The following is a 26,650-nucleotide window of genomic DNA, read 5'->3' on the forward strand; positions in this document are numbered from 1 at the left end:
CAACATCTGGCTCTACTTGGGGACACGTTGCTGCTTGCAGGAATGTGAGAATCTAGAATCTGCATCCATACAACACAAAAATAAGTAGCGTCCATCCAAAATCATCATATACATTAAGCACAATAAAGATACAAGCTCTTCATTTATTAACTATCTAAAGCAGAAACGAAAATGCGGAAAAAACAAGGAGTAGGGTTAGAAATACGATACAAAGGATGCCCTACGGCATCAGATGTGTTCAATATAGTGCATACTGAGCATTTGCCTGCTTTCAGGCAAATCTGTCGGCTGCTTGTCGGATGTGCCATGTCCCATTTTGCATATGGTAGGACTCTTTCCTATCCGAAAATCAAGCTGCTCACGGCCATCTGATGTATCAAATCTTCGTCTTATCTTCTTTCTCTTGCGCTTTTTCTTTCTGGCTGGTTGAATTACTGATGACCTGGTACTTTCTGTTTCAAAGCTATCAGATGAAGTATGTAAGATATGCGTGCTATGTCTTTCTTCATCTTGCATCTGATCTTTATCATTCTTAAGTCTGTCTGGATCACCCTCAATCAACCATCTTTCAATCGAATCAACAACCTCCTAATAATAAGATGAATCTTGTTGCAGCAAATGAGAAGACTCCTGATCTGTTGATGTTTGCTGGTTTCTCTTATCCTCTGCCAGTTGCTGAAACCTTTGAACTTGTATTTTAATGGCATCCATCTGACTAGAGTGTTCAACCTTTGTAGCACTGATTTGTCTGGCATGGTGTTCTTGCATGTCTTTTATTACTTTATCATTCTTTTCTTTTATGTCCATCAAGCAATGTTGCATGAAATTTATTTCTTCTTTATGATTTGCTTGCATGTCAGCCACTTGATTATTATGATTGAACGTCATGATAGTCATTTCCTCATCCATAGTTAATAACTTGTTTTGCATAGAGTCAATTTCCTTATCATGATCAGCTTTCATGGTCACCATATTTTCCTCTAAGACTGACATCTTGCTATGCATGTTTCCAATTTCTGTTTCATATTTAGTTTTCATGGCCTCAATTTCTCTAGCATGGTGACTTTGCGTGACCTCAATCTCCCTATTACGTTTTTCTAGGTGGGCGCATAAAGTTTTCACATCATTGACATAATTAGTTTGGTTGATTTCCATATTCCTTACCAGCATCATTAGATTTCGTAAAATTTGCTTTTGCTCTTCCCTTTCATTGTCATTTGTCCCTGATTTTTCACTATCATGAACTTGATCTGCAATATTTCCGGTGGATGACACATTCTGACATGATGAATCGTCTTGGGATCTTTCAGCTGGACCTCTTATCAAATTACTTTCATTCTGTTGCACAATTTTAGAGGCAGAAGGCAAGCTGTTTGGATAACCATATCTATCTTTAAAAGCATTGAGAATGTCTTGTAAAGAAGTGAAAAAATCATTAGGAAAATTATTAAACCAATTCAAGGCATCACCCTCTAAAGAATGGACAAATAGACGCATCTTGAAATCTTCATGATTATATTGAGGAAATCTACAATATAAGATCATTACACAAGTAAACCTGTTTAAATGCTGTTCAACAGTGACCGAATCACCACCCGAGAACTTAAATAATTTACCAACGGCCTCTTTCGGAAGATCATGGAGATTATCAGTAAAATGACATGGTTTAAATGAATAATCCATGATGAACAGTAAGTGATCAAATGGATGATAGAAAAAGATTTCTGCTCAAGAAAATTAAAAGATGAAAGAAGTGGAGTCGCCACTTGAACAGTGAATCTGATTCTAGGATCCAAAAAGTAACCACGAGCAGATATGCAGGAGGCTTCTTGTATGGGAAAAATAAGAAAATGGAGTCGCCACCCAAACAAGAAACACACCGAAGAAACACTGATAAGGCAATGAAAGATTCCAAATGATAACCCCCAAAGTTCGAATCTGCCAGCTCAAATGAGAGATGAGAAAGATGAGAAGATGAATGTCGATGAAACTCCAGGAACAGAAAAACTTTGTCCCCGGCAACGGCGCCAAAAAAATGTTGTCTGGCGACTCAAATGAATGATAAAAAGATGAACGATGAATGATGAAAAGTCGTTGAAACACCAAGGACAGAAAAACTCTATCCCCGGCAACGGCGCCAAAAAATGTTGGCGTTGTCGGGCCAGATGAAAAGATAAAAATGAGAAGGATGATTTTTCGTTTGAAACGCCGAGAAAACAATTTCCCCGGCAACGGCGCCAAAAAATGTTGTCGCGCGGATTGACACGACAACGCTCAGACCGGGGGCTGTCACTCTGATCCCCGATCCCTCCGTTTAAGCCTGTCTCCCGCGGCTAAGGGGGGTAGTCCCTGTGAGATGAATGAGACCAACTGTCGACCAGTTGGTTGGGAGACACGAGATACGATGTAAAAAGCACTTGATGGATTTGATTAATTGAGCAGACCAGTGCCTTAAGAGATTATTGTTAAAATGATTACTTGTTAGATATAGAAAAATAAACCGTGAACAGCAATCATTTGTCATCAAAAGGTATCAGCGAAATCACATAACCAAACGATATCCAGCGACTGAGAATTTTGAAAAAAGATAAATGCTTTAAACCACCACGAGAATCCTAGACCATTAACTAGATATCATATTCGCATCTCGACTTGAAAAATTCAGATCTTAAGATATAACATGAAAAACAACTGAAACTGGCAAAAATGATTTTCCAAATTTTTTATGTGATAAAATGAAATCTAAAAACCCTAAACCCTGATAAAAACTGCATAAAGCAAAAAAATTGAAACCCTAGATCAGAGAAAATTGAAACCCTAAGACAACTGATTAATTTACAGATTTGGCCCCTTAACAGCGAGATTCATCAATAAGAACGGAAATATTTTAACGAAACGAAAATTTCAGATTTGTCACTGTGAAGAACTTCAGAAAATTTCTCATGCAAATCAAATAAATAAACCGAATGATAGACCCAGGATCAAATCCAACTGAGCTCAGCAAAAAATGCTTGCGGGAGTTGGCTGGTTCAGCCGAGAACTTCCCCGAACGCCCACAAATTTCCTTCAGAAAATGTTTTCTGCACAGCTCAAAACAACCGTCAACAAAGAGGGCAAAAAATGCTGCTAGATCTCAAACAGTAATGGAGATACCTGCCATTACTTCAGAAACCCTAACAGCACCCAAACCCCAGCAAATGAACAAGATACCTGTGCTCACAATACTCTACGAAAAGCTATTATTAATGGCTGAAAATAACATATGCAGAAAATGAAATGATCTCACAGCATTCCAAGAGAGTAACACCAGCATATGGACCCCAAAGTCTTCCTTTATTAACCAGAAACAGATTTACAAGAGAGCTTCTTCAGTATCTGACTCACAGATCCAATGAATCTGAAATGACCACCTAAGACCCTATATAAAGGAAATGATCCCAACGGCTAGTTCGAATGATCCATGTAGAAATGATCTCGACCGTTGATGAAGATCAAGACATCTCTTGATCTCATCCGTCGATTTATTCAATTAATTTTTTATTATTATTTTTTAAATTTTTTAAATTTCTTATTTTTTATTATTTTTTAAATTTTTAAATTTTTAAATTTTTTTTTATTACTTTTTATTTATTTCATTTTTTTTAATTTTTAAATTTTTTTATTATTTATTATTTTATTATTATTTTTTAAATTTTTAAATTTTTTAAATTTTTTATTATTTATTATTTTATTATTATTTTTTAAATTTTTAAATTTTTTTAAAAAAAAAATTATTATTTTTTATTTATTTCATTTTTTTAAATTTTTAAATTTTTAAATTATTTATTATTTTATTATTATTTTTTAAATTTTTAATTTTTTTTTTATTATTTTTTATTTATTTCATTTTTTTAAATTTTTAAATTTTTAAATTTTTTATTTATTTTATTATTTTATTTCATTTTTTAAATGGATCATCGAACTAAACCTTTGGAAACATCACCCAGGACCTAGGACTTAGGACTCACAAGGGGATTTAAAACATTTTTCGACCCTCAAGACACATTACATCATGACTTTTACAACTTACATCTCAAGGGGACAAGCCCACTTAACACAGACCCTCATAAATCACCCAGTTCTGCGACACAACTATAATCTAGCATATTAACACACTAGGATTCTCCTAAAGTTTTAATGACAAAATCCATCCCGGCTTTGGGGTCAGGTTTGAAGGAAAACTCTGCCGATCCATGGATCGGTGAGACGAAAAACCTTCCGGGACATAGATTATCATAGAAAGTTAGGTCCAGCTAGGCAATTTTACATACATGACTCTGATCTGCTTAGATTATTTACAATTCATACATGCAGACTGGGTTTACAATTGAAATGATCAAGTTGCTGATGACTGTAGGCTGGCACGGACACGTCGTTCAGGTGCTACCCCTTTCTGCCAAGAAAAGAGGGTGTACTGCATGGGAAGTTGACCAGTAGAGGTCAACAGGTTCTTCCAAACCTGTGAACCTGCTGCATGAGGGGAAAGGTCCCCTTATAATATTTTCCTTCGGTACATTTCAGACATGTACCTTCATGCTTCTTTTTGAATTCAGGCATCCTAGTCACCATCTGACTCACAGACCTCCAGTGTTGAGTCAATGGACATGGTCCCTAGTGGACTTCCTGCAACTTGATACAACCCTGAACTCAAAACATCTTTAAAAGATCTATTTTCAAACACATACCTTTCATCGATAAGTGCCACCCTGTAACCTTTGACTCCCATTTCCGAGATGGACACCAGGTTCGATCAGGTACATAAAAGAGATTTTGGGGTTCCTTGCTTTCATGGAAGAGTCGACCATTTCCTTGATGACCTACATTACCAGTCATTCTTTTGATCATAGAAGATGTCCCAGGAATGATTGTTATCTTTATCAAGAGATGAGTCTCTGCCATTCGGGCACTCCTTCGCATAACGGCTGAACTTATTTCAACAAGGCATCCGCCTTTCCTTCCACCCTTCTCAATGAAGTGATCTTAAGATGGACCATCAGAATCTTCTGCTGCGCCATTCTGATAACATTCTCTGCTTTGAATTCACCCTAGGTGAATTATGAGGAACCCATTGATCCTTTTGTCTTGTCCCAACTGTCTTCACTGATTGCTCTTTCACTCTTGCTTGGGCATTGTCTTCACTTCAGCTCCGACACAATGTTAATTTTAGGTATGTTCTATGCTAGAGCAATTTATTTAAATTTTCACAATTAGCAATCACATCAGCATTAAGATAAACTGCAGATAGAACATAAATATAAATCGCAGAAGACAAGCCAAGGCAAGAGGACACAAGATATGGCGGGACCCAGGGACAAACCCCACAATGTGTGGGGAAACCCTTCAATCAAATCTTCTTTTATGTTCTTCAATAGTTCAGCAGAGAGAGAGAGATAGTACAAATACATGAGATTTTATGATAGCAGTAGCAAGACCATCATTCTACTAATGATGATAGTTTTGAGATGCAATCCTGAATTCTCATGACAGTCTTCAACCAATAAGAGTGCTGTAGCAGATCATCAATCTAGTAACCCTCACAGCTGCAACATTCCACTGATAGCTTGCAGCACCTGCAAATCTGATAAGAGCACAAATAGCAGCCCTAAATAGCCTTTGCTATGATGCCATGGCCTTTGGCCTAGCACATAGCAACTTCTGTAGCATATGTTCTCAAAACAGCTATACAAACATCATCAACGCAGCAATATGGGACTATAAGAACTCAGCTTAATGTTAGCACCTAATCCACATATGCTATTCAGCCCTACACTGATCTTTTCTAAGCCTTAAGATCAGACCTTATGACTGCGGCTTCATTATCTAGCAAACAGTCTTAAAACCATGTGTTGAACAGCCTCTTTCATCACGATGTTACCTACAGCAAACACACTATCTTTTCAGGCTTATTCACACTGAGATAAGACCCCTTCTTGCTGCGGTTAAGGATCTCTTCTTGACTGCGTCTTAGGGTTCTTCTTGACTGTAGTTTAGGGCCTCCCTTTTGGCTGCGGCTAAGGCCTCTTGATTGCGGATCAAGGGCTACTCCTTAAGTGCGTATTGAAGCTCCCTTTGACTGCGACTAGGGCTAGAGCTCCCCTCTAGGACTGCGGCCAGATCTCTCCATTACCTGCGGCTAGCTGTGTGCAGAACCCTCATCATGTATAGGTTTCCATGACTGTGTGGACAACATACATGAATGTGTTCCATTGTGTTCCTTACCTTCCAGCAGACCTAAATTATCATGCTGTCACCTACAGCAATCCAAGTTTATATCAATGACATCTTGCTGTGATTAGGGCACATTAGATCCACCATTAACTGCGGATTTGGATCACTTAAAACAGTGAATTTATATTCCTCTTGACAGCGAGTAGTAACACCTAAATGAGGCCAGCTTTTGACTGTGTATAGCAGCCTTTATTTGACTGCGGCTAGCTGCAGATAGGAGCATATCTGAACGGTGGATCAAGGGCTCCTTATTACTGCGAGTAGGGCTTCTAAAGCACCTTCATATCTGCGTCTAAGACTCTCTTTAGACCTGCAGCTAGAATACCTTTGGACAGCAGCTAGACTTCTCTTTCAGCTGTATAATAGATCTCTTTACTGCAGCTACGTCTCCTCCTTATTGCGGATGCATGATCTTTAGGTGACTGCGTCCCACTCTCCTTTAGGACTGCTTCTAGGACAGCGGATAAGAGCAGCGTATAAAGTCTCCATGTACAGCGTATAAGGTCTCCTCCTGAACAGCGTATAAGTAATTGACTGCGTTGGATCAGCTAGGGCTCCTTCTTAGGCCAGCGTATTCTTTTTTTGTTCTCTCCTTCTCCAAAAACCCAAGACGTGGAGAGATCACCTCAAGAATGTGAGTGCTAAATGATAACAAATCCTCATCTATTTATACCAAAACAAGGATGATGAATAGACACGTCGGTTGGGCTTCTAGAGGCTACATAAGAGCTAGTCGGCTTGATAATAATTACATAAACAAAATAAATTCATATCTCCATAAATACTTATCGGAATCGGAGGATCTTTGGATCAATCCTACACCTCTCGACGAGAGGGATCCAATAAAAATATCAGTTGCCATAAATAAGCCGACCCACATGGAGTTTGGCCCTAGTTGCCAATTTAACAAGTCTAAACGAACCGGTTTAATAAAACACATTAAATAATTAATTTTTAATGAAAAAAAAAACTATTTTTAAGATTTAAAACCATGATTCCAAGCCAACAAAAACAAAATATGCAAGGTTTTCTCATCTATATACCACATAAAGGTGAATACATCAAAATGGCATCAAGTGCAATACATATCCGCAACAAAATACATAATCAATGAGGGTCTAAATGGCCTCTAGAGTCCGAAAAAAATGCTCTAAGCTATGGGGTCACTGAACTACTACAAGTCTACATATTAGTGATCAACAACATGATCACTCCTCGTCATGATCATACTCATCACCACTACTAGACAAGAGATCATCAACATGAGCTACATAAATAATATGCCTCAGAGTTTGAGGACTCCTAAAACTCCTCTACAACTTTAGTAGTAGCAAAAATAGACATCAAATCTACAAATCACTGATCAACATGGTCACTCGTGAAACTCATCATTGATTCAATGCTACTAGAAATACATAAACATCATCAACAAGAGATACATGAACATCATCTAGCTCAAAGTCTTCAGACTTGGATTGCTCAACCTTATAACATGATAGAAATTGAAAAGGTTTAACATGCCTAATCAATGATTTTGGTTTGAGTGAAGGGTTCATCTCCTCAACCTTATAATGTGGTAGAAAAAGATAAGAATGCCTAACCAGTTGTTTTCCTTTGAGTGAAGGGTGCATTCTTGTTAAGTCCATGGTAGAGGAGTTCAACAATCAGTACCACCAACATCAAAAAAGTTCAACAATCAATGCCACCATCATCAAGGTTCTTAAAAGGGTTCATGCTCTTGATCAAATGCCAATCTCATACCCTCACGCATGATAGAATCAAATGGAAACATTGCAAACCCCTAAACAATGAAATCCTGAAAACCATCAAGTCTAAATTTTGAGTGAAATCAAAAATTCTAGTTTCTGCATATGAAATCCAACGAAGTCAAAACCACTCTCAAACATCTTGAGTCATTTCATGGTAATGTTAAAAATTTAAGTAAAAAGATGAAAATGAAAATTAAGGGAAATGTCACTTTTACTTTAATAATTTAACATTACCATTAATTGCCAACATTGTTAGGGTTGAGATGTGTCAGGAAAATGAGAGGGTAGGCATGTTTTTCTTGGAGGGACTATTTTTGGAGGAAAACAACCCCAAATTTCCCTCAAACCAACGTCAAAACTCACAAAATGCATTTTTTGGGGGTTATAGTTGCCTTGGCAATAAGCCAGCCGCTTAGAACCAGTTAGGGCAAAAAAAAGGTGACATGAGGAGGTAAATCGGGTTTTTAAGTTGGTTTGACCCGGTGGGCTTGCTAACCGACCGGTTTGACCAGTTGCCGGTTCAGACCGGCCGGTTTTTAAAACACTGAGTGGACCATCATGGAAGCCTATAAATAGAAGAGACCACAAGCTCATTTGGAAACATTTTGATCAAGCCATCTTCTCTTCTCTTCTATTGTCTTGGTTCACACAGATCTGACAAAGAAAGTTCGCACAAGGGTCTTAAACTACAAGGTTGAAGCTCGCATGAATCTAGGGTTTTTGATCTCGGTCACACACACGTAACTGAGTATTTTCGACACTAGACACATGCACAGAGTGGTCAAGGGTGCATCTAGGAAGTCTCAATTGCTCGCACATAAGCTTGAAGGGAGAGACTAGGGTTTTTGAAGCAGATCGGACAGTTTGGTCCCCAAACGCACGCATAGAGTGGTCAAGGGTGCGACTGGGCAACCTTAGTCGCTCACACATTAGCCCGAACAGTGCGTCTGGGGGTTTGAGGTAGATCTGAGTGTATTTGTCCCCAGATGCATGCATACAGTTCACCAGGGAGCGTCTAGGAATGCCATAGTCGCTCGCTCAACTCCTCCTCTATACGACCACAATTAAAAGATGAAATTTCAGTATTCCGAAGACTCTGCTCAGTGACAGCTGAGTTCAGCAATTGACTACAGATAGTGAGTACTTTACAGTCCTCAGAATCAGGGTTTTGAGTATAAGCATTATTAGGCTCATTATGGATGTCATTTTTTATTTTTATTTTTTATTTTTTTTTTCTGGTTAGTTGCATAGACTAAGATATGGATCATTGTACACTCTTTTGCTTAAGCATTTGATGACAATCTAAGAAGAAGAAGAATTTGCAAGGGTTTTCCCAATAGTGGGTTTTTCCTTGGTCTCGGACCAATCCTGGTCTCTATGTGTGCATGATTTTCTTCTATTGTTCATTTATGTTCCACTACACTGATGATAATGATGTTGTTCTTTCTACATAGTTGCATATGCTGATGAATAATGATGTAAATCTGAATAATATAATGGTGATATGGGGTGAACTTAATGTGATAATGAAGAAATGCAATTATCCAAGCAAAGAACAATATAGCCCTATGAAAAATTAACAAAAACCCAAGTTGATTCTTCTTCTATTAGAAATCAATTATTTAGCAGAGAAACAGAATACAATGAGAGAATGAAGAAGTTCATCCAAATTTGCAGGTCTCTGATAAAAGAATATTGAATGAATTGAATTAGGAATGAGCAAACAGCTCAATGATAATACAGAGATATTTACAATAACAGAAACATCAGGTTTCTATGTAGAATATGGAAACAATCAGTTTCATCTTAAGAAACTGCTAAAAGAATAAAAATAGCAACAGCTAAAAGAATGAGCATTAAATACTAAATAGAAATATTCTAATACCCTCCCTTAACGCTCAATCTATTTACAACACCAATAGACCCTCGGAATTTTACAAATTTATCAGGACCAAGGGGCTTGGTGAAAATGTCGGCGGGCTGCTCTGTTGTGGGAACATATTGCAGCTGAACTGAGCCGTCTTCAACCAGCTGGCGAATGTAGTGGCAATGAGTTTCCACATGCTTTGTTCGTTCATGAAAGACTGGATTCTTGGCAACTTTGAGCACTCCCTGATTATCACAGAACAAAGGAGTAGGCCCTGTCTGGAAAACATGCATATCTGCAAGCATACGTCGAAGCCAAACTGCCTCACAGGATGCCTTAACTGCTCCCCGATACTCAGCTTCTGTTGAGGAGAGAGCCACTGCCTGTTGCTTCTTACTAGTCCAAGTAACAGCACCAGATCCTAGACTAAACACATACCCAGCTGTAGATTTACGGTCATCAACCGAACCGGCCCAGTCAGAGTCAGTGTAGCCACTGAGAATAGGATTTGAACTGCGAGTATATAAGAGGCCATAATCAGAAGTACCACGCACATATCTTAGCACCCGCTTTGCTGCTATCCAATGATCAGCTTTAGGAGCTGACATGAAGCGGGAAATGTAGCTTACTGCAAAACAGATGTCAGGTCTGGTAGCAGTAAGATAGATGAGACTGCCCACTAATTGCCTGAATAAAGTTTCATCCACAAGGGGAGAGGGTGACTGTGCTGAAAGTTTGAGCCCTGGTTCCATAGGAGTCATGGTCGGTTTGCAATCCTGCATTCTGAACCTTTCCACAAGATTTTTGGCATACTTGGACTGAGAGAGAAAGATCTGATTTTCAGTCTGCCAAACTTCAACCCCCAGGCAGTAATGAAGAAGTCCCAAGTCTGTCATCTCAAAAGTTCTGCATAGATCTTGTTTGATCCCATGAATCAAATGTGCAGAGCTGCCAGTAATGATAAGGTCATCCACATAGACAACCACAAACAAGATATCACCACCAGTATGCTTGATATACAGGTTTGCATCAAATGGAGTCCGCTGAAAACCCTGATCTGTTAGGTACTGATCAATTTTCATGTACCAAGCCCGAGGAGCTTGTTTCAATCCATAGATTGCTTTAGCTAACCGACACACTTTCTGTTCTTGACCAGCAACCTTGAATCCTGGAGGTTGTGTCATGTAGACTTCTTCTTGGAGATCACCATTTAGGAAAGCACTCTTTACATCCATCTGATGAACTTTCCAATTGAACTGAGCTGCTAGAGCAAGGACAAGCCTTATGGTACTCATCTTGGCTGTAGGAGCAAAAGTCTCCTCATAGTCGATGCCTTCCTTCTGTGAGAACCCTCGAGCCACAAGACGAGCTTTATACTTGTCTATGGTTCCATCAGCTTTGTATTTCACTTTATACACCCATTTGCAGCCTATGGGCTTTTTTTCGGCAGGAAGATCAGAAAGCGTCCAGGTGTGATTCTTCTGAAGACTCTGGAATTCGGCTTCCATAGCCTGTTCCCACTCAGATGTACCCTTAGCCTCTGAATAGGTTTGAGGCTCAAAAATACTGTGTAAGTTAGCCATAAGAGCGAAATTGACTGTAGACTGTTGTCTGTTCTTATGTCTAGAAGTTCTACCTTCAAGGAGCTCATCATCCCGGAGATCACCAATGGTTTTAGCCCACCATTTAGGCCGAAGAGTAGAAGAACCAATATTAGGAGTAGAGGAACCAATATCAGGAGGAGGTGGAGTAGACTCAAGAGCAATAGGGGCAGCAAGGGGAGGGTTATTTTCTGGAGGAAGCTCAGATAGAGTATTATCAAATACTGATGCTACATCATCCCTCCCATCAGGTGGACCGACCGGAAGAAGAACACTGTGAGGTTGATCCTCAGAACGCTGCTCAGAAGAAGAAGACTGAAAGAATCCCCTGTCTTCATCAAATACTACATCTCGACTGAAGCTAAGACGACCAGTGGCTATATCTATCAGCCTATAGGCCTTGTGATGATCACTGTAACCTGTCATCATGAGTTTCTGGCTTTTGGAATCCAACTTAGAGCGCTTAGCAGGTGGAATCCAAACATATGCAACTGAGCCAAATACTTTGAGGTGACTGATCTTAGGCTTACGACCAGACCAAACTTCTTCAGGAGTCTTCCCTTTAACAGCCTGAGTAGGTGATCGGTTAAGAAGGTAAACAGCAGTAAATACTGCTTCAGCCCAGAATTTGTTTGGAACACTCCTGTGTTGTAACATGGAACGAGCCATTTCAACAACCGTGCGGTTGCGACGCTCGACAACACTGTTCTGCTGGGGAGTGTAAGGTGTGGTTAATTGTCGTTTGATGCCATGAATATCACAGAAGTTGGCAAAAGCTGAGGAACAAAATTCCCCCCCATTGTCAGTTCTAAGGGTCATGATATTACACCCAGATTCTTTTTCAACTAAGGTTTTAAACTTCTGAAAGGTACTAAGAGTATCAGATTTATTTTTTTAAAAATACACCCACATCTTTCTACTGAAGTCATCTACAATAAGTAAAAAATATTTGCAAGCAGTGATAGAAGTTGTATTCATAGGACCACAAATGTCAGCATGAAGTAACTGAAGTACCTTAGATGCGCGCCAAGATTCTCCACTTTTGAATGAAGACCGATGTTGCTTTCCCGCTTGGCAGGCGCTGCATACCCCCAACTGCTGAGTCTGAATATAAGGTAATCCTGACACAAGTCCCTCCCGAGAGAGCTGAGAGAGATACTGCATATTTAGATGCCCATATCGCTGATGCCATAGAGTGCTGATGGGAGAGACATGTGCTGCTAGAGCTACTTCTGGAGAGTCACCGGTGTCAAGTAGCCTGTATAGACCATGGTCCTCTAGGCCAACAGCAACTGTTAGACTGGTCTCCCTGTCAATGATGGAGCACTTGTGTGCACTGAACACAACATCGAGCTGAGGAGAATTCCTCATAATCTGGCTGACAGATAGCAGATTAATCTCCATACCAGGAACATAGTATACATTCACAAATATGAGCGTGCGTCCACCAGACTGAATTTGAACTGTACCCCTGCCAGCTACAGTGTACTTTTCACCTCCACCAAATACCACAAAATCACTGAAAGGTGAGAAGTCAATAAACCAGTCATGCCTGTGAGAGAAGTGGCGTGATGCACCAGAATCAATGTACCATGCAGAGGAAGGAACATGTTCTGAAGACCTTTTAGCCATAAAGGCGTAAAAGGCAGAATCTGTCTGCTCGGAATGTTCTGCAACATTTGCTGTCTGATGTGGCCCTCCCTGTTTCTTCTGTTCAGAAGCAATCCTCTGTCGGCAATCTTTCTTCATGTGACCGAACCTGTGACAGTAATTACACTGCACACTTTTCTTCCTAGCAGGATCAAACGGCTGAGAAGAGCCTTTCTACTGAAAGAACTGAGAGGACTGGTATTTTGCAGCAAATGCATTTTCCGAGGGCACTGATGACGCACCACTACCAAACTGTTGTTTCCACCGATCCTGCTGCAGAAGTTTGGTACATAAATCTGGAAACTTCAGATCAACATTTGTGGTTGTAATGTTGAGTGTTTCTATGAAGTGTTCATAAGATTTCGGTAGACTTTTCAGAGTAATGACTACCATATCTTCTTCCTCCATGGTCCGACCAATGGCTTCGAGTTGATCTCGAATGTCTTTAATTTTGTTGAGATGTTCCTGTAAAGACATATGTTCATCCATCATGATGGAGAACAACTGATTTTTGAGAAAAAATGCTCTGCTTTTGTCAGATGTCTCGTGCAGTTCTTTCAACTGTTGCCAGATTTCGGCAGCGGTCTTGCCAGAAGGAATCTGTGGTAACTGATCATCAGCGACAGAGAGCTTGAGAAGCATAACAGCCTCTCGATTTCGATCATCAAATTTATCTTGATCGGTACCAGCTGTATCGGGACGAGGCTCTTTGCCCAAAATGAGCTGATCAAGACGCCTGTATTCAAAAATGGTCAGCATTCTTTGTTTCCAAATGTTATAGTTGCTGCCATTAAAGCGTTGATTTCCTTCTAACATCAGATTGGTGAGCGTGGCCATTTTCCCAAAGACAATACAAAAGTGTAGACTGAAGCTATCCACGATTATGTATACGTTGTTCTGGTCCCACCGCTTCAAAGGAAAATCACAATAAACTTTAATCAAATCGCTAATCAAACACGTGAATCTGGAAAATGCCGTTACTTGAAAATATCGTCACTGGAAAATGCCGTCACTGGAAAATGCGTGATATTTTTAATGCCGTCACTATAATCTGAAAAATGCCGTCACGTGATGCAAGCGGGGCTTAAATCTCTGGAGGATCTCGATCTGTTGAATACGTGAGCCAAAATACGTGAGGGAAAAAAAAACTGTTTAACTGTAGCTTCGACTTTGGACGCAAACGCTTCGGCTTTGGACGCAAACGCTTCAACTTCGGTTTCCGCTACCGCTTCCGGTTAGGCCCTCGATCTGGTGGAGGAGACAGTCAATAGATTGATACCACGGGGGGCAGCCAATGGAATGATATTACTGTAACTTGATATGATTCGGGCGTGCGATTCCCGTGTAGCGAAGACTGTGTGGGCGTCGGGCGTGTAGACTGTGTTGCCACGTTCCCGTGTGGCAAAGCAAATCCTCAGCTGAGCAGCGAACACTTATATTCTCAGTGGCTAGGCTTCAAGTGCCACGATGAGACAACAAAGCTTCAAACAAATAAACTGTTCAACCGACAAATAGACTGCTGCCCCCGGATTCGAAATGCCGGATTTTAATTTCAAGGCAATTTCACGATTCCGCCACAAAGTTAATTCCTCATAAAATGACAATGCAGGAGAAGAATCCCTTTCTGTATCGAGATTGACGACTGTAAGCTTTTATCACAGTGAGCAAAGCCGAGGCTAAGACTCAGTGAAAGCTACCTGGCTTACAGAGGGCTCGACCTTCGAAAGGAATGAAGGAACTCAAGAGATTAGAATACGAAGCGGATAGCTGATCAAGAAATCTACAGACCCTGAGAGCAGTTTGGAAATGAACTACTGAATTTTTCAAACTATGAAAAATTATTTCGAAAAAATCCCTGTGCTCTGATACCACAAAAGAATATTGAATGAATTGAATTAGGAATGAGCAAACAGCTCAATGATAATACAGAGATATTTACAATAATAGAAACATCAGGTTTCTATGTAGAATATGGAAACAATCAGTTTCATCTTAAGAAACTGCTAAAAGAATAAAAATAGCAACAGCTAAAAGAATGAGCATTAAATACTAAATAGAAATATTCTAATATCTGATAGCAACAGCTTATGCAAACACTGAATCACTTTGGCTCACCAAGTTCTACTCTTACTCTCCAAGTCTCTCTCTCTCTCTTTCAATCCTTCTCTAGTCTCTCCAGCTCTCTCTTTCACAAGTTCAAAGTCTCTTGTCACAATGCACAAGTGAGTAAGAGTGAAGATGAGAGACACACATATATAGGGGGAGCAAGGAGTTCGAGTCATGAAGGAGGGGTAACTCACATGCACAAGTGAGTAAGAGTGAAGATGAGAGACACATATATATAAGAGGAGCAAGGAGTTCGAGTCATGAAGGAGGAGTGACTAGCATGCCTTGAGGGAGAGTTACATATGCCATTGAGGGAAAAACACATGCCTTTGTAACTCATGCCATTAAGGGGGTACGCATGTCATTGTAACTCATGCCATAAAGGTGTACACATGCCTTGAAGGAGAGAGTGTAACATAAGCATTGAAGAGTGCATAAGAGGAATCTTTTATGATGAGTCTTTAAAGTGTGTAAGAGTGTTATGTGTTAGAAAATCATAAAGGCAAAAAGATTTTCTTATTCTTGATAATTACTTGTGATGTTTCTTATTATTATGATTCTTTATTTCTTCTTTCTTTTAGTTCATCAAGCAATTATCAAAGCAACAACACATAAAACAATAGACACCAAATGTAGGCACTATGCCAGGGCAAAACCCCCCTCGAGGGGAAAACCCAGTCAAGGAATTCTTCCTTTCAATAGTATTCTTTGAGACTCTTCACCCTAGGCCAATACCAAACCTTCCCTCCACACCAAGTTGGCCTCCCAGAATTTCGACCCCTTTCCAACAACTTCGACTAGGCAGCAACTTTCGGCAATAGCGAAACTTGGAAGACTTTGATTTACCAATCGAGAACATGAAACAGAGAGAGAGAGGCACCAAAATTTCAATTTTTCCTCTCTTTCGACTTCTCCAAACTTGCACTAACTTCGGCTTCCCGACAATAGAATTCACACTTTTCCCAGCTACAAGAGATATCAAACTTCTTGTGAGAGAGTGACGCTCCAAATGACTTCGACTAGCTTGTATCTATAGGCTTCTTGTGGGTCGAATTAGGGTCCTTAGGCCGACTTGATCTCTCTTCTAGGCCAACTTGGTGTAGAGGATACTTAAATCATATTTGACTTAATACTTAACCCTTTTACATGATTCAATATCCCTAGAAGAGTCTCTTTAAAAGTACAATGGCTTTATTGACTCAGAATAAATCCTAGAAGTCCTCAATGGGGACTTTGACCTAAACAAAGTGAGCCAAGCATGAGACCCATGCTTTAATAAGTCACAATAATAATAATTATTATTATTTTCTTTTTTCTTTTGACAGTACATTACATGATGACTCAAATACATTTTCCAACATTATGACGAGTCTTTAATGGGCATAAAAGAGTGTAAGACGAGTGCAACAAATCCATTAAGAGAGGGGGGTATGAGTGGCATCAAGGAAAGAGAGAGATGTAAAGTGGCATGATTGAGTGCCAAGTAGGAAAGGTGACATGAATTTCTATTTGATAACAATATTACACTATCATAAGGATAATAATAATAATAATAATAATTATTTGAATAAAGCTATTTAGTGTTTAATGCTCATTCTTATTAGTTGTTTCTATTTTTATCTTTTTAGCAGTTTCTTAGAAGAAACTGGTTGTTTCTATTTCCTAATAGAAACTTGATGTTTCTATTTCTTTAAATATCTCTGTATTACTTATTGAGCTTCATTTGCTCATGTAAATCAATTCAATACATTCATTGATTATGGTATCAGAGCTTAGGTATTTTTTCGAAATAATTTTCCATTATTTGGAAAATTTCGTGCTTCATTTCGAAATTGCTCTCTAGAAATCTGAATTTTTTTTGGGGGCGTCGTATTTGTTTTCCGCTAGAGTTCAACAAGCCTTGACAAAACACAACGGGAGGGTTTTGTTTTGTTTCTCGCTCAGTTGTTCGTGCCACAGCCGGATCGAATCTTGTCATAGACTTTCAAGTAGGATATAGACGCCAACCGCTTTGTATCTTCCAACGTCCTACTACTTCGATGCCCGGCTTTCAGCCTTTCTCTCTCTAACAACTCGACAATATTTATTTTCTTTCTTCAGCATCAGGGAAATTGTTGGGCTCAACTGCTCTCTGTTATGAGCTCGACTGTTGTCGGTCTTGCCCAGGCTGTCACGTCTTTACGGACTGATTCTATTTTAGTTAGCTGAGTTGGAGGAACCCGCACTTCCAGAAACCCCAGTCCGCTGCAGAGCCGCTAGCCGCATGTTTCCATTTGCCTCGACTTACACAACATTTTCATTCATTCAAAACACCAAATTGCTTTCACGCAAAAGTGGCCGTGAGATTAAACAATTTGGAAATCACTCGTCGATGTTGGAGAGTCGACAACACGACATGAAAATTGGTTGAAGAGTGAGAACACAGTGATGTTCTTCATCGCAACCGTCTATCATCTATAATGCAATCAGTCACACGATATTCCCTGAAAATTTGTGCATACATTTGGAGGCGAGCAGTTGGTATTGCATGGCAGAGGCACGTAATAACATGATGGAGGCAGTCTAATATCGTCAGACACTGTTCCGTGTGATGCGTCCGCAACACTATCAAAAGCCACCAGAATCAAAATTTCTACTCTCTACCTGTCTTTTGGCCATTTTTTAACTGCCCAACTCTGTTTTCTATGATTGCGTGCTTCAGCAGTGCGTTTTTTTAAAGAGGTAGTACGCGTCATTTGCCAGGTTGAAGAAAGCAACCATTGAACGAACTGAGGAGGGGTCGCACGTACGGAACCGTGGATTTTTTTCTATTTGGCGTGATACAGGTATCATCTGTCCATAAAAATTACGACTTCTAGTTTTATTTTGCACCAACACTTGTCAGATTTTCTCCAGATCAGTCAGCATCTTCCTAGAAATCTGTGCCAGACTCCTTTGTTGTTTTCCATGTCTTGGGAAACGTGCAAATGGCCTCGCTAACCAATCTGATGTTGGAAGGCAATCAACGATTTAATGGCACCAATTATAACATCTAGAAACAAAGAATGTTGAACATTTTTGAATATAGGTGTCTTGACCAACTCGTTCTAAACAAAGAGCTCCGTCTTGGTACAGCTAGTACCAATCAAGATAAGTTTGATGATCGAAATCGAGACGCTATTATGCTTCTCAAACTTTCTGTGACTGATGATCTATTACCGCAGATTCCTTCCGACAAGACAGTTGTTGAAATTTGGCAACATCTGAAGGAATTGCACGAGACATCCGACAAGAGCAGAGCTTTCTTTCTCAAGAATCAGTTGTTCTCCATCATGATGGACGAACATATGTCTTTACAAGAACATCTTAACAAGATTAAAGACATTCGAGATCAGCTCGAAGCCATTGATCGGACCATGGAGGAAGAAGATATGGTAGTCATCACTCTGAAAAATCTACCAAAATCTTATAAGCACTTCATAGAAACACTCAACATTACCTCCACTAATGTTGATCTGAAGTTTTCGGAGCTATGCAACAACCTCATGCAGCAAAATCGTTGGAAACAACAGGTTGGTAGTGGTGCCTCATCAACCTCCTCAGAAAATGCTTTTGCTGCCAAATGTCAGTCCTTTCCGCAGAAAGGTTCTTCTTAGTTTTTTGATCCTGCTAGGAAGAAAAATGTGCAGTGTAATTACTGTCACAAATTCAGCCACATGAAGAAAGATTGCCGACAGACGATTGCTTTTGAACAGAAGAAACGGGGAGGGCCCCATCAGACAGCGAATGTTGCAAAACATTCCGAGCAGACAGAATCTGCCTTTAACGCCTTTATGGCTAAAAGGTCTTTAGATCATGTCCAGTCTTCGGCCTAGTACATTGACTCTAGTGTATCACGCCATTTCTCTCACAGGCGTGACTGGTTTATTGACTTCTCACCTTTAGTGATTCCATGGTATTCAGCGGAGGTGAAGAGTACACAGTGGTTGGCAGAGGTACAGTTCAGATCCAGTCTGGTGGGCGCACACTCATCTCCCTGAATGTGTACTATGTTCCTGGTATGGAAATTAATCTGCTCTCTGTCAGCGAGATTACGAGGAACTCTCCTCAGCTCGATGTAGTGTTCAGTGTGCACAAGTACTCCATTATCGACAGGGAGACTAGTCTTACAGTTGCTGTTGGCCTAGAGGATCATGGTCTATACAGGCTTCTTGACACTGGTGATTCTCCAAAAGTAGCTCTAGCTGCTCGTGTTTCTCCTATTAGCACTCTGTGGCATCAGCGATATGGGCATCTAAACATGCAGTATCTCTCTCAGCTCTCTCGAGAGGGACTTGTGTCAGGGTTACCTGATATTCAGACTCAGCAGTTGGGAGTATGTGGCGCCTGTCAAGCTGACAAGCAAGATCAATCTTCATTCAAGGATGGAGAATCTTGGCACGCATCTAAGGTACTCCAGTTAATTCATGTTGATATTTGTGGTCCTATGCATACATCTTCTATTACTGGTTGCAAATATTTTTTGCTTATTGTAGATGATTTCAGTAGAAAGATGTGGGTGTATTTTCTAAAATATAAATCTGATGTATTTAGTATCTTTCAGAAGTTTAAATCCTTAGTTGAAAAAGAGTCTGGCTATAATATCATCACTCTTAGGATGGATAACGGAGGGGAATTTTGTTCTTCTGCCTTCTCCAACTTTTGTGATACTCATGGCATCAAACGTCAGTTAACTACACCCTACACTCCTCAGCAGAACAATGTTGTCGAACGTCGCAACCGTACGGTTGTTGAAATGGCTCGTTCCATGTTACAACACAGGAATGTTCCGAACAAATTCTAGGCTGAAGCAGTATTTACTGTTGTCTATCTTCTTAACCGATCACCTACTCAGGCTGTTAAGGGGAAGACTCCCGAAGAGGTTTGGTCTAGTCGTAACCCTAAGATTAGTCACCTCAAAGTATTTGGCTCAGTTGCATATGTTTGGATTGCAGCTGCTAAGCACTCTAAGTTGGATTCCAAAAGCCAGAAACTCATGACGACAGGGTACAGTGATCATCACAAGGCCTATAGGTTGATAGGTATAGCCACTGGTCGTCTTAGCTTTAGTCGTGATGTAGTATTTGATGAAGACAGAGGATTCTTTCAGTCTCCTCCTTCTGAGCAGTGTTTTGAGGATCAGCCTCACAGTGTTCTTCTTCCGATAGGTCCACCTGATGGGAGGGATGATGCAGCATCAGTATTTGATGATGCACTACCTGAGCTTCCTCCCGAAAATAATCCTCCTCTTGCTGCTCCTATTGTTCTTGAGCCTTCTCCATCTCCTCCTGATATTGGTTCCTCTACTCTTCGGCCAAAATGGTGGGCTAAAACCATTGGTGATCTCCGGGATAATGAGCTCCTTGAAGGTAGAACTTCTAGACATAAGAGCAAACAGCAATATAGAGTAAATTTTACTCTTATGGTTAACCTGCACAGTATTTTTGAGCCTCAAACCTATTCAGAGGCTAAGGGTACACCTGAGTGGGAACAGGCTATGGAAGCTGAATTCCAGAGTCTTCAGAAGAATCACACTTGGACCCTTTCTGATCTTCCTGCAGGGAAAAAGCCCATTCGCTGCAAATGGGTGTATAAAGTGAAATACAAAGCAGACAAAACCCTAGACAAGTATAAAGCTCGCCTTGTTGCTCGAGGGTTCTCACAGAAGGAAGGCATTGACTATGAGGAGACCTTTGCTCCTACAGCCAAGATGAGTACCATACGGCTTGTCCTTGCCTTAGCAGCTCAGTTCAATAGGAAAGTCCATCAGATGGATCTAAACAGTGCTTTTCTGAATGGTGACTTACAAGAAGAAGTCTACATGATGCAACCTCCAGGATTCAAGGTTGCCGGTCAAGAACAGAAAGTCTGTAGATTAGTCAAAGCACTCTATGGTCTGAAACAAGCTCCTCGGGCTTGGTACATGAAAATTGATCAGTACCTCACAGATCATGGTTTTCAATGGAGTCCATCTGATGCAAACCTGTATATCAAGCATACTGGTGATGATATTTTGTTTGTGGTTGTCTATGTGGATGACCTTATCATTACTGGCAGCTCAACACATTTGATCCATGGGATCAAACAAGATTTGTGCAGCACTTTTGATATGACAGATTTAGGACTTCTTCATTACTGTTTGGGAGTTGAAGTCTGGCAGACTGAGAACAGCATCTTTCTCTCTCAGTCCAAATATGCCAAAAATCTTGTGGACAAATTCAGAATGCAGGATTGCAAACCTGCCACAACTCCTATGGAACCAGGGCTCAAACTTTTAGCTCAGTCATCCTCACCCCTTGTGGATGAAACTTTATGCAGGCAATTAGTGGGCAGCCTCATCTACCTTACTGCCACTAGACCTGAAATCAATTTTGCAGTTAGCTACATTTCCCGCTTCATGTCAGCTCCTAAGGCTAATCATCGGATAGCAACGAAGCGTGTGCTACGTTATGTGCGTTGGACTCCTGATTATGGACTTTTGTACACTCGAAGTTCCAATCCTATACTGAGTGGTTACACAGATTCTGACTGGGCCGGTTTGGTTGATGACCGTAAATCTACAGTTGGGTATGTGTTTAGTGTAGGATCCGGTGTTGTCACCTAGACTAGTAAGAAGCAGCAGGCAGTGGCTCTCTCCTCAACAGTAGCAGAGTATCGGGGAGCAGTTAAGGCATCTTGTGAGAAATTTTGGCTTCAACGTATGCTTGCGAATATGCATGTTTTCCAGACAGGTCCTATTCCCTTGTTCTGTGATAATCAGGGAGTGCTCAAACTTGCCAAGAATCCAGTCTTTCATGACCAAAAAAAGCATGTAGAAACCCATTGTCGCTACATTTGCCAGCTTGTTGAAGACAGATCCGTTCAGTTGCAATATGTTCCCACAATGGAGCAGCCCGCTGACATCTTCACTAAGCCTCTAGGTCCTGATAAGTTTGTAAAATTCAGAGGGTCTATCAGTGTTGTAAATAGATTGAGCATTAAGGGAGGGTATTAGAATAATGATATTTAGTGTTTAATGCTCATTTTTATTAGTTGTTTCTATTTTTATCTTTTTAGCAGTTTCTTAGAAGAAACTGGTTGTTTCTATTTCCTAATAGAAACTTGATGTTTCTATTTCTGTAAATATCTTTGTATTACTTATTGAGCTTCATTTGCTCATGTAAATCAATTCAATACATTCATTGATTAATATTAATGATGATATTGATGATTAAGTAAAAATTGAGTAACTAAGATTGATTACCAATTAAAGCAAGGTGATTTACTATTTTTGGAAAGTCATGCTTGAAATGATAGACATGCCTTTCTACTTTTAGAAAGTCACTCTAGAATAGTCAAAAACGAGATTGTATTCAAGGAAATTCATCCCCTAGCTGCCAATTTTCAACAGATCAGACATAAGGGCAGAATGACGTGGCAGTCAAAGTGATGATGTGGCAATGTCCTAACAGATATGAAGAAATAGAGACAGGCCCAATACAGATCAAGGCATGGTAAGCAAAACCCATATTCCCATTTTTTGAGGGCTAACCCATATTCCCATTTTTTGAGGGCTAAAGCTTTGGAGATATACCATTGTGGGCCCATTAGAATTGCTAAGTGAATATTTGATGGCAAGTCAAAGTCAAAACATAGTCATTGGGCCAAATCTAGCCATTGGAGAAAGGTCTACTAGCCATTATTGTTGTATAAGAATATCCCTCGCAAGCCAAAGAGGGAAGATTATTCTTGAGCTTAAGCAAAACCTTCTATTTGCTACAATAGGAAAGGCTTTGGATTGTAACAAAGTGAAGCTTATCTCTTTTCACCATGTTCAAGTAAGTTCTTTCTGAACAAATGTACAGAGAGGGAAGGTCATCATAACTCACATATCAAATGTTATCCTTTACCTGTGTAGCTCAACTAAGAAATTCCCTAAACACAAAGAAGGAAAGGACCCTTTTGAGCATAATGAAGAGAATCCACATGTGGCTCACAAGTCGTAAAGACACAAAGGCAAATACCTTGTCCCATATGAATACAAAAGCTTACTAGTAAATCCCTTTGGGCTATGAAAGAAAAACAATAGCACATGTGCTTGTTAGCTTTTGGGGTTACTATAAAAGCATTTACACCATGGTTGGGGTGATTCATGCGATGAGGGGTGCATGGTGTATGGATGACCCTTGGTTGTCCTCTAACAAACATACACATGGGAGGTGGTTTGCAATTGGATTGCTAGATCTTGCATGTGTGCTAATGTGACATTCTTTCTTGGAGCACTTGAGAACTATGAAGTGTGGTTCCTTCTTCATGATGGCCACATGGAGATAGGCTCCTTGCGATCTAGTCATTAGAACTAATTTTAGAACATGATTTCTTCTATTCTCAGCTCTCTTTTTTTCTCAACTATGTTTCTTTTATTAGCATATAGAAGGGCATAAGACGCTTATGCCCTTTTACCTTAGCAAAGCCAGATATCTGTATCTCTCCTAGACTATTTGTTGTTTTCCCCACTTGTCAATAACGGGCATTAGTAAAACCAAACTATCAATCAATCTACCTACAATCCAGGCCAGATATGTGTGTCTCTCTTAAGCCTACTTGTGATTCCCCACTTGCTGATAATGGGAATTAGTAAAATCAATATATCAATCAACCTTCCTACCATCCATTTCAATGGCCTCTAACAATGCTTGATTAAAATCAAATGCCTCTTCCTACCTCAAATGAGTTAGTTACTAATAAAATGAACTTATATGGGCTTCTTCATAGATAATTGAATTGTTTCTGATATTTAAATTTTGCTCAGAACTTATTTTGGAATATAATATTTTAGTATTAAAAATTTTCCAGACTCTAGGTCAAGGAAATTTCTTTAAATGCTATATTTAATTAAATCATTCTGACTCATCAACATTCTGCTTTGCATCTACAACATGGTGCAGCTTTTAAGATGCAGATGCTAAGAAAGGGAATGAGTACCTTCATCAAGCGGGAATCAAAATCTTGCCACTTGCTCCGTTTCCATTCATCTGCACTATCACCAATACTAAATCCATGCACTCTCTTCAGACCTATAAAGCCACAAAATGAAAAAAAATGCATAAATGGTTCTTCTCATCAATAGAGGCATATAACATTTATGTGCTTTCTTATTGGTATTGATCATCGAAATCAGGATATATATAAAAAATACATCTATGTGCCTAATAAGGCAATCAAAAAGCTCAAACCAGTTTGCCAACTATATTTGGTGATTATCATCTTAGCAAGACGGAAATTCTACCAAGACTGTCAGTTGAGTTGGTTTTACGCCACACAATTCCCCACTGTAGTAGTTTAGTATTATGTAGAATTCTCAAAAGAGTTTGGATTCAAGCAAATTGTAAAACAGCCACTCACCAACTTCTTGCATACATGTAATTAAAGTTCAAAGAGGCATCCATGCAAGGATTTGAGATTTCAATTAAAGCGTTGTATCTGTTCAAGAGGACATCTAGAAAAGGAGTTCATATTCCAAGTTCCCCTACATAGTGCTTATTTCACAGTGAAATTGTTGAACATTATATAATTTAAGACATTTGGCTCACCACAGGCTTTTGTTTCTTGTGATAGCCACGAGATACTATTATTAGCCAATACTCCACAAGGCAACAGAAACAAGTCTTATAACGCGCTAAGTACTTTCAGTCATTGTTACTGAAACACCCCACGGTCCCATATTTCTGTACCAAAAGCTGCCTTATTAGCAAGAACCCTGTCATTAGAACCCTTCTATGAGTCTCATAATAAATTCTAGGATATGAAGGAAAGTGTAATAAACATATAAATTAGGGAAAAATCTAGGAGCAAAACTTCACCCATGGATGACATTAGGGAGCTCCAAAATTTGATTGGGTGAATGTTCTGTGCTGTAGTGTTTTTTATTGTTCACCCCCAATTTTTTTATAAAATTAAAAATAAAAATTATGTATAGAGGATTAGCCAATGTCTATTTATAAGGGAGAGGGAAAAAATTATTTTTGGCCCAAGACACTTGAAGCAGCAATCTTCACTCATCCGGATTCCAAAAAAGGGGATTTCTGGAAGAGATTTCAATCATTGTTACTGAAACACCCCACGGTTCCCAAATTTCTGTACATGCAATAGAATGGAAAGCGAAAAGCTCCCTCATTAGCAAGAACCCTGTAATTAGAACCCTTGTACGAGGCTCATAATAAACTCTAAGATATGAAGGAAAGTGTAATGAACATATAAATCAGGGAAAATTTTAGGAGCAAAAATCCACCCATGTATGACATTAGTGAGTTCCAAAATTTGATGGGTGAATGTTCTGTGCTTTAGTGTTTTTTATTGTTCGCCCCCAATTTATTTATAAAAGTAAAAACTAAAAATTATGTATAGAGGGTTAGCCCATGTTTATTTATAAGGGAGATGGAAAAAATATTTTTGGCCCAAGACACTTGAAGCTCCAATCTTCACTCACCCGGATTCCAAAAAAGTGGATTTCTGGTAGTGATTTCTATATCCCCATTTGGTATAAATTGGTCTTCATACTTTCAATTGCCCAATTTCATGGTAGGGGCATTTGGTATCTGAATGCAAACTTAGCATGATTGAGCAGAGCACCATTAAGCACAAATGGCAGCATCTGGAGCGTATCCAGACGAGGGTATTAGAATAGCAGAGCACCATTTAGCAGTCGCATAATACTTTGGCAGTGATTAGGGGTATGTGGACACCACAATTTAATGGCAGCATCTGGAGGGTATTCAGGCAAGGGTAACTGAATAATATCCCTGTTGAAAAGGTTGATGTGTAAATAATATCTGATTTGTTCTTTTCATTGGTTGCTGTAATGATGCATTTAACCTGTGACTTGTTCTCATCTTCTGTTTCTTTTGATAGCTATTATGGTTTTAACATTTATTGTCTAAATATTGGAAGCCACCTGTGCTTCTTTTGAAAATGTGAAATACACAAGCAATTATGAAGTATATTTATTTTGGCTGATTGATCTTAAGCTATGTGTGGCGAATATTTATTTTTCAGTCTGATTTTTAAGAATCAAAGATGATTGAAAGTCATCCTACTGCAAATGAGAGTGAAGTAGGGTTACTGTAACACTTCTTCACAACTTTTCCCTTTCTTCATATAAAGTTTCTTGTGTCTACATCAACTAAAATCTCCCTTATTGATGAGATTTCCATATATTTAAATGTATAAATTTTCAAGTCATTGTTGTTGAAAAAGGTACCAAGGCGGTGTTTCCTAGTGCTTTTTGCTTTAGCGTAGGAAAACATAAGAACCCACCTTTTTAGTGTGACTTTATGTGGTTATTGAAGCCATGTGACTTTTTAGTCATTTTATGAGGTACTAAAAGTACATTG

At 39.5% G+C, this 26,650-nt stretch overlaps 1 protein-coding gene across 1 annotated transcript in view; it reads right to left on the bottom strand.

The window, feature by feature from the left end:
* LOC149261057 (uncharacterized) overlaps positions 1 to 26,650 on the bottom strand; it is a 180,720-nt gene that overhangs the window by 49,056 nt on the left and 105,014 nt on the right. Inside the window, exon 7 of the mRNA XM_089367495.1 lies at positions 24,243 to 24,334. Within this exon, the coding sequence (XP_089223621.1) occupies positions 24,243 to 24,334 (92 nt within the window). The remainder of the gene's footprint in view (positions 1 to 24,242; positions 24,335 to 26,650) is intronic.

The sequence above is a fragment of the Pinus tabuliformis genome, chromosome 6, assembly GCF_031772625.1.
Source record: "Pinus tabuliformis cultivar Carrire ecotype Pingquan chromosome 6, CPIR1, whole genome shotgun sequence".
NCBI classification, from domain to species: Eukaryota; Viridiplantae; Streptophyta; class Pinopsida; order Pinales; family Pinaceae; genus Pinus; species Pinus tabuliformis.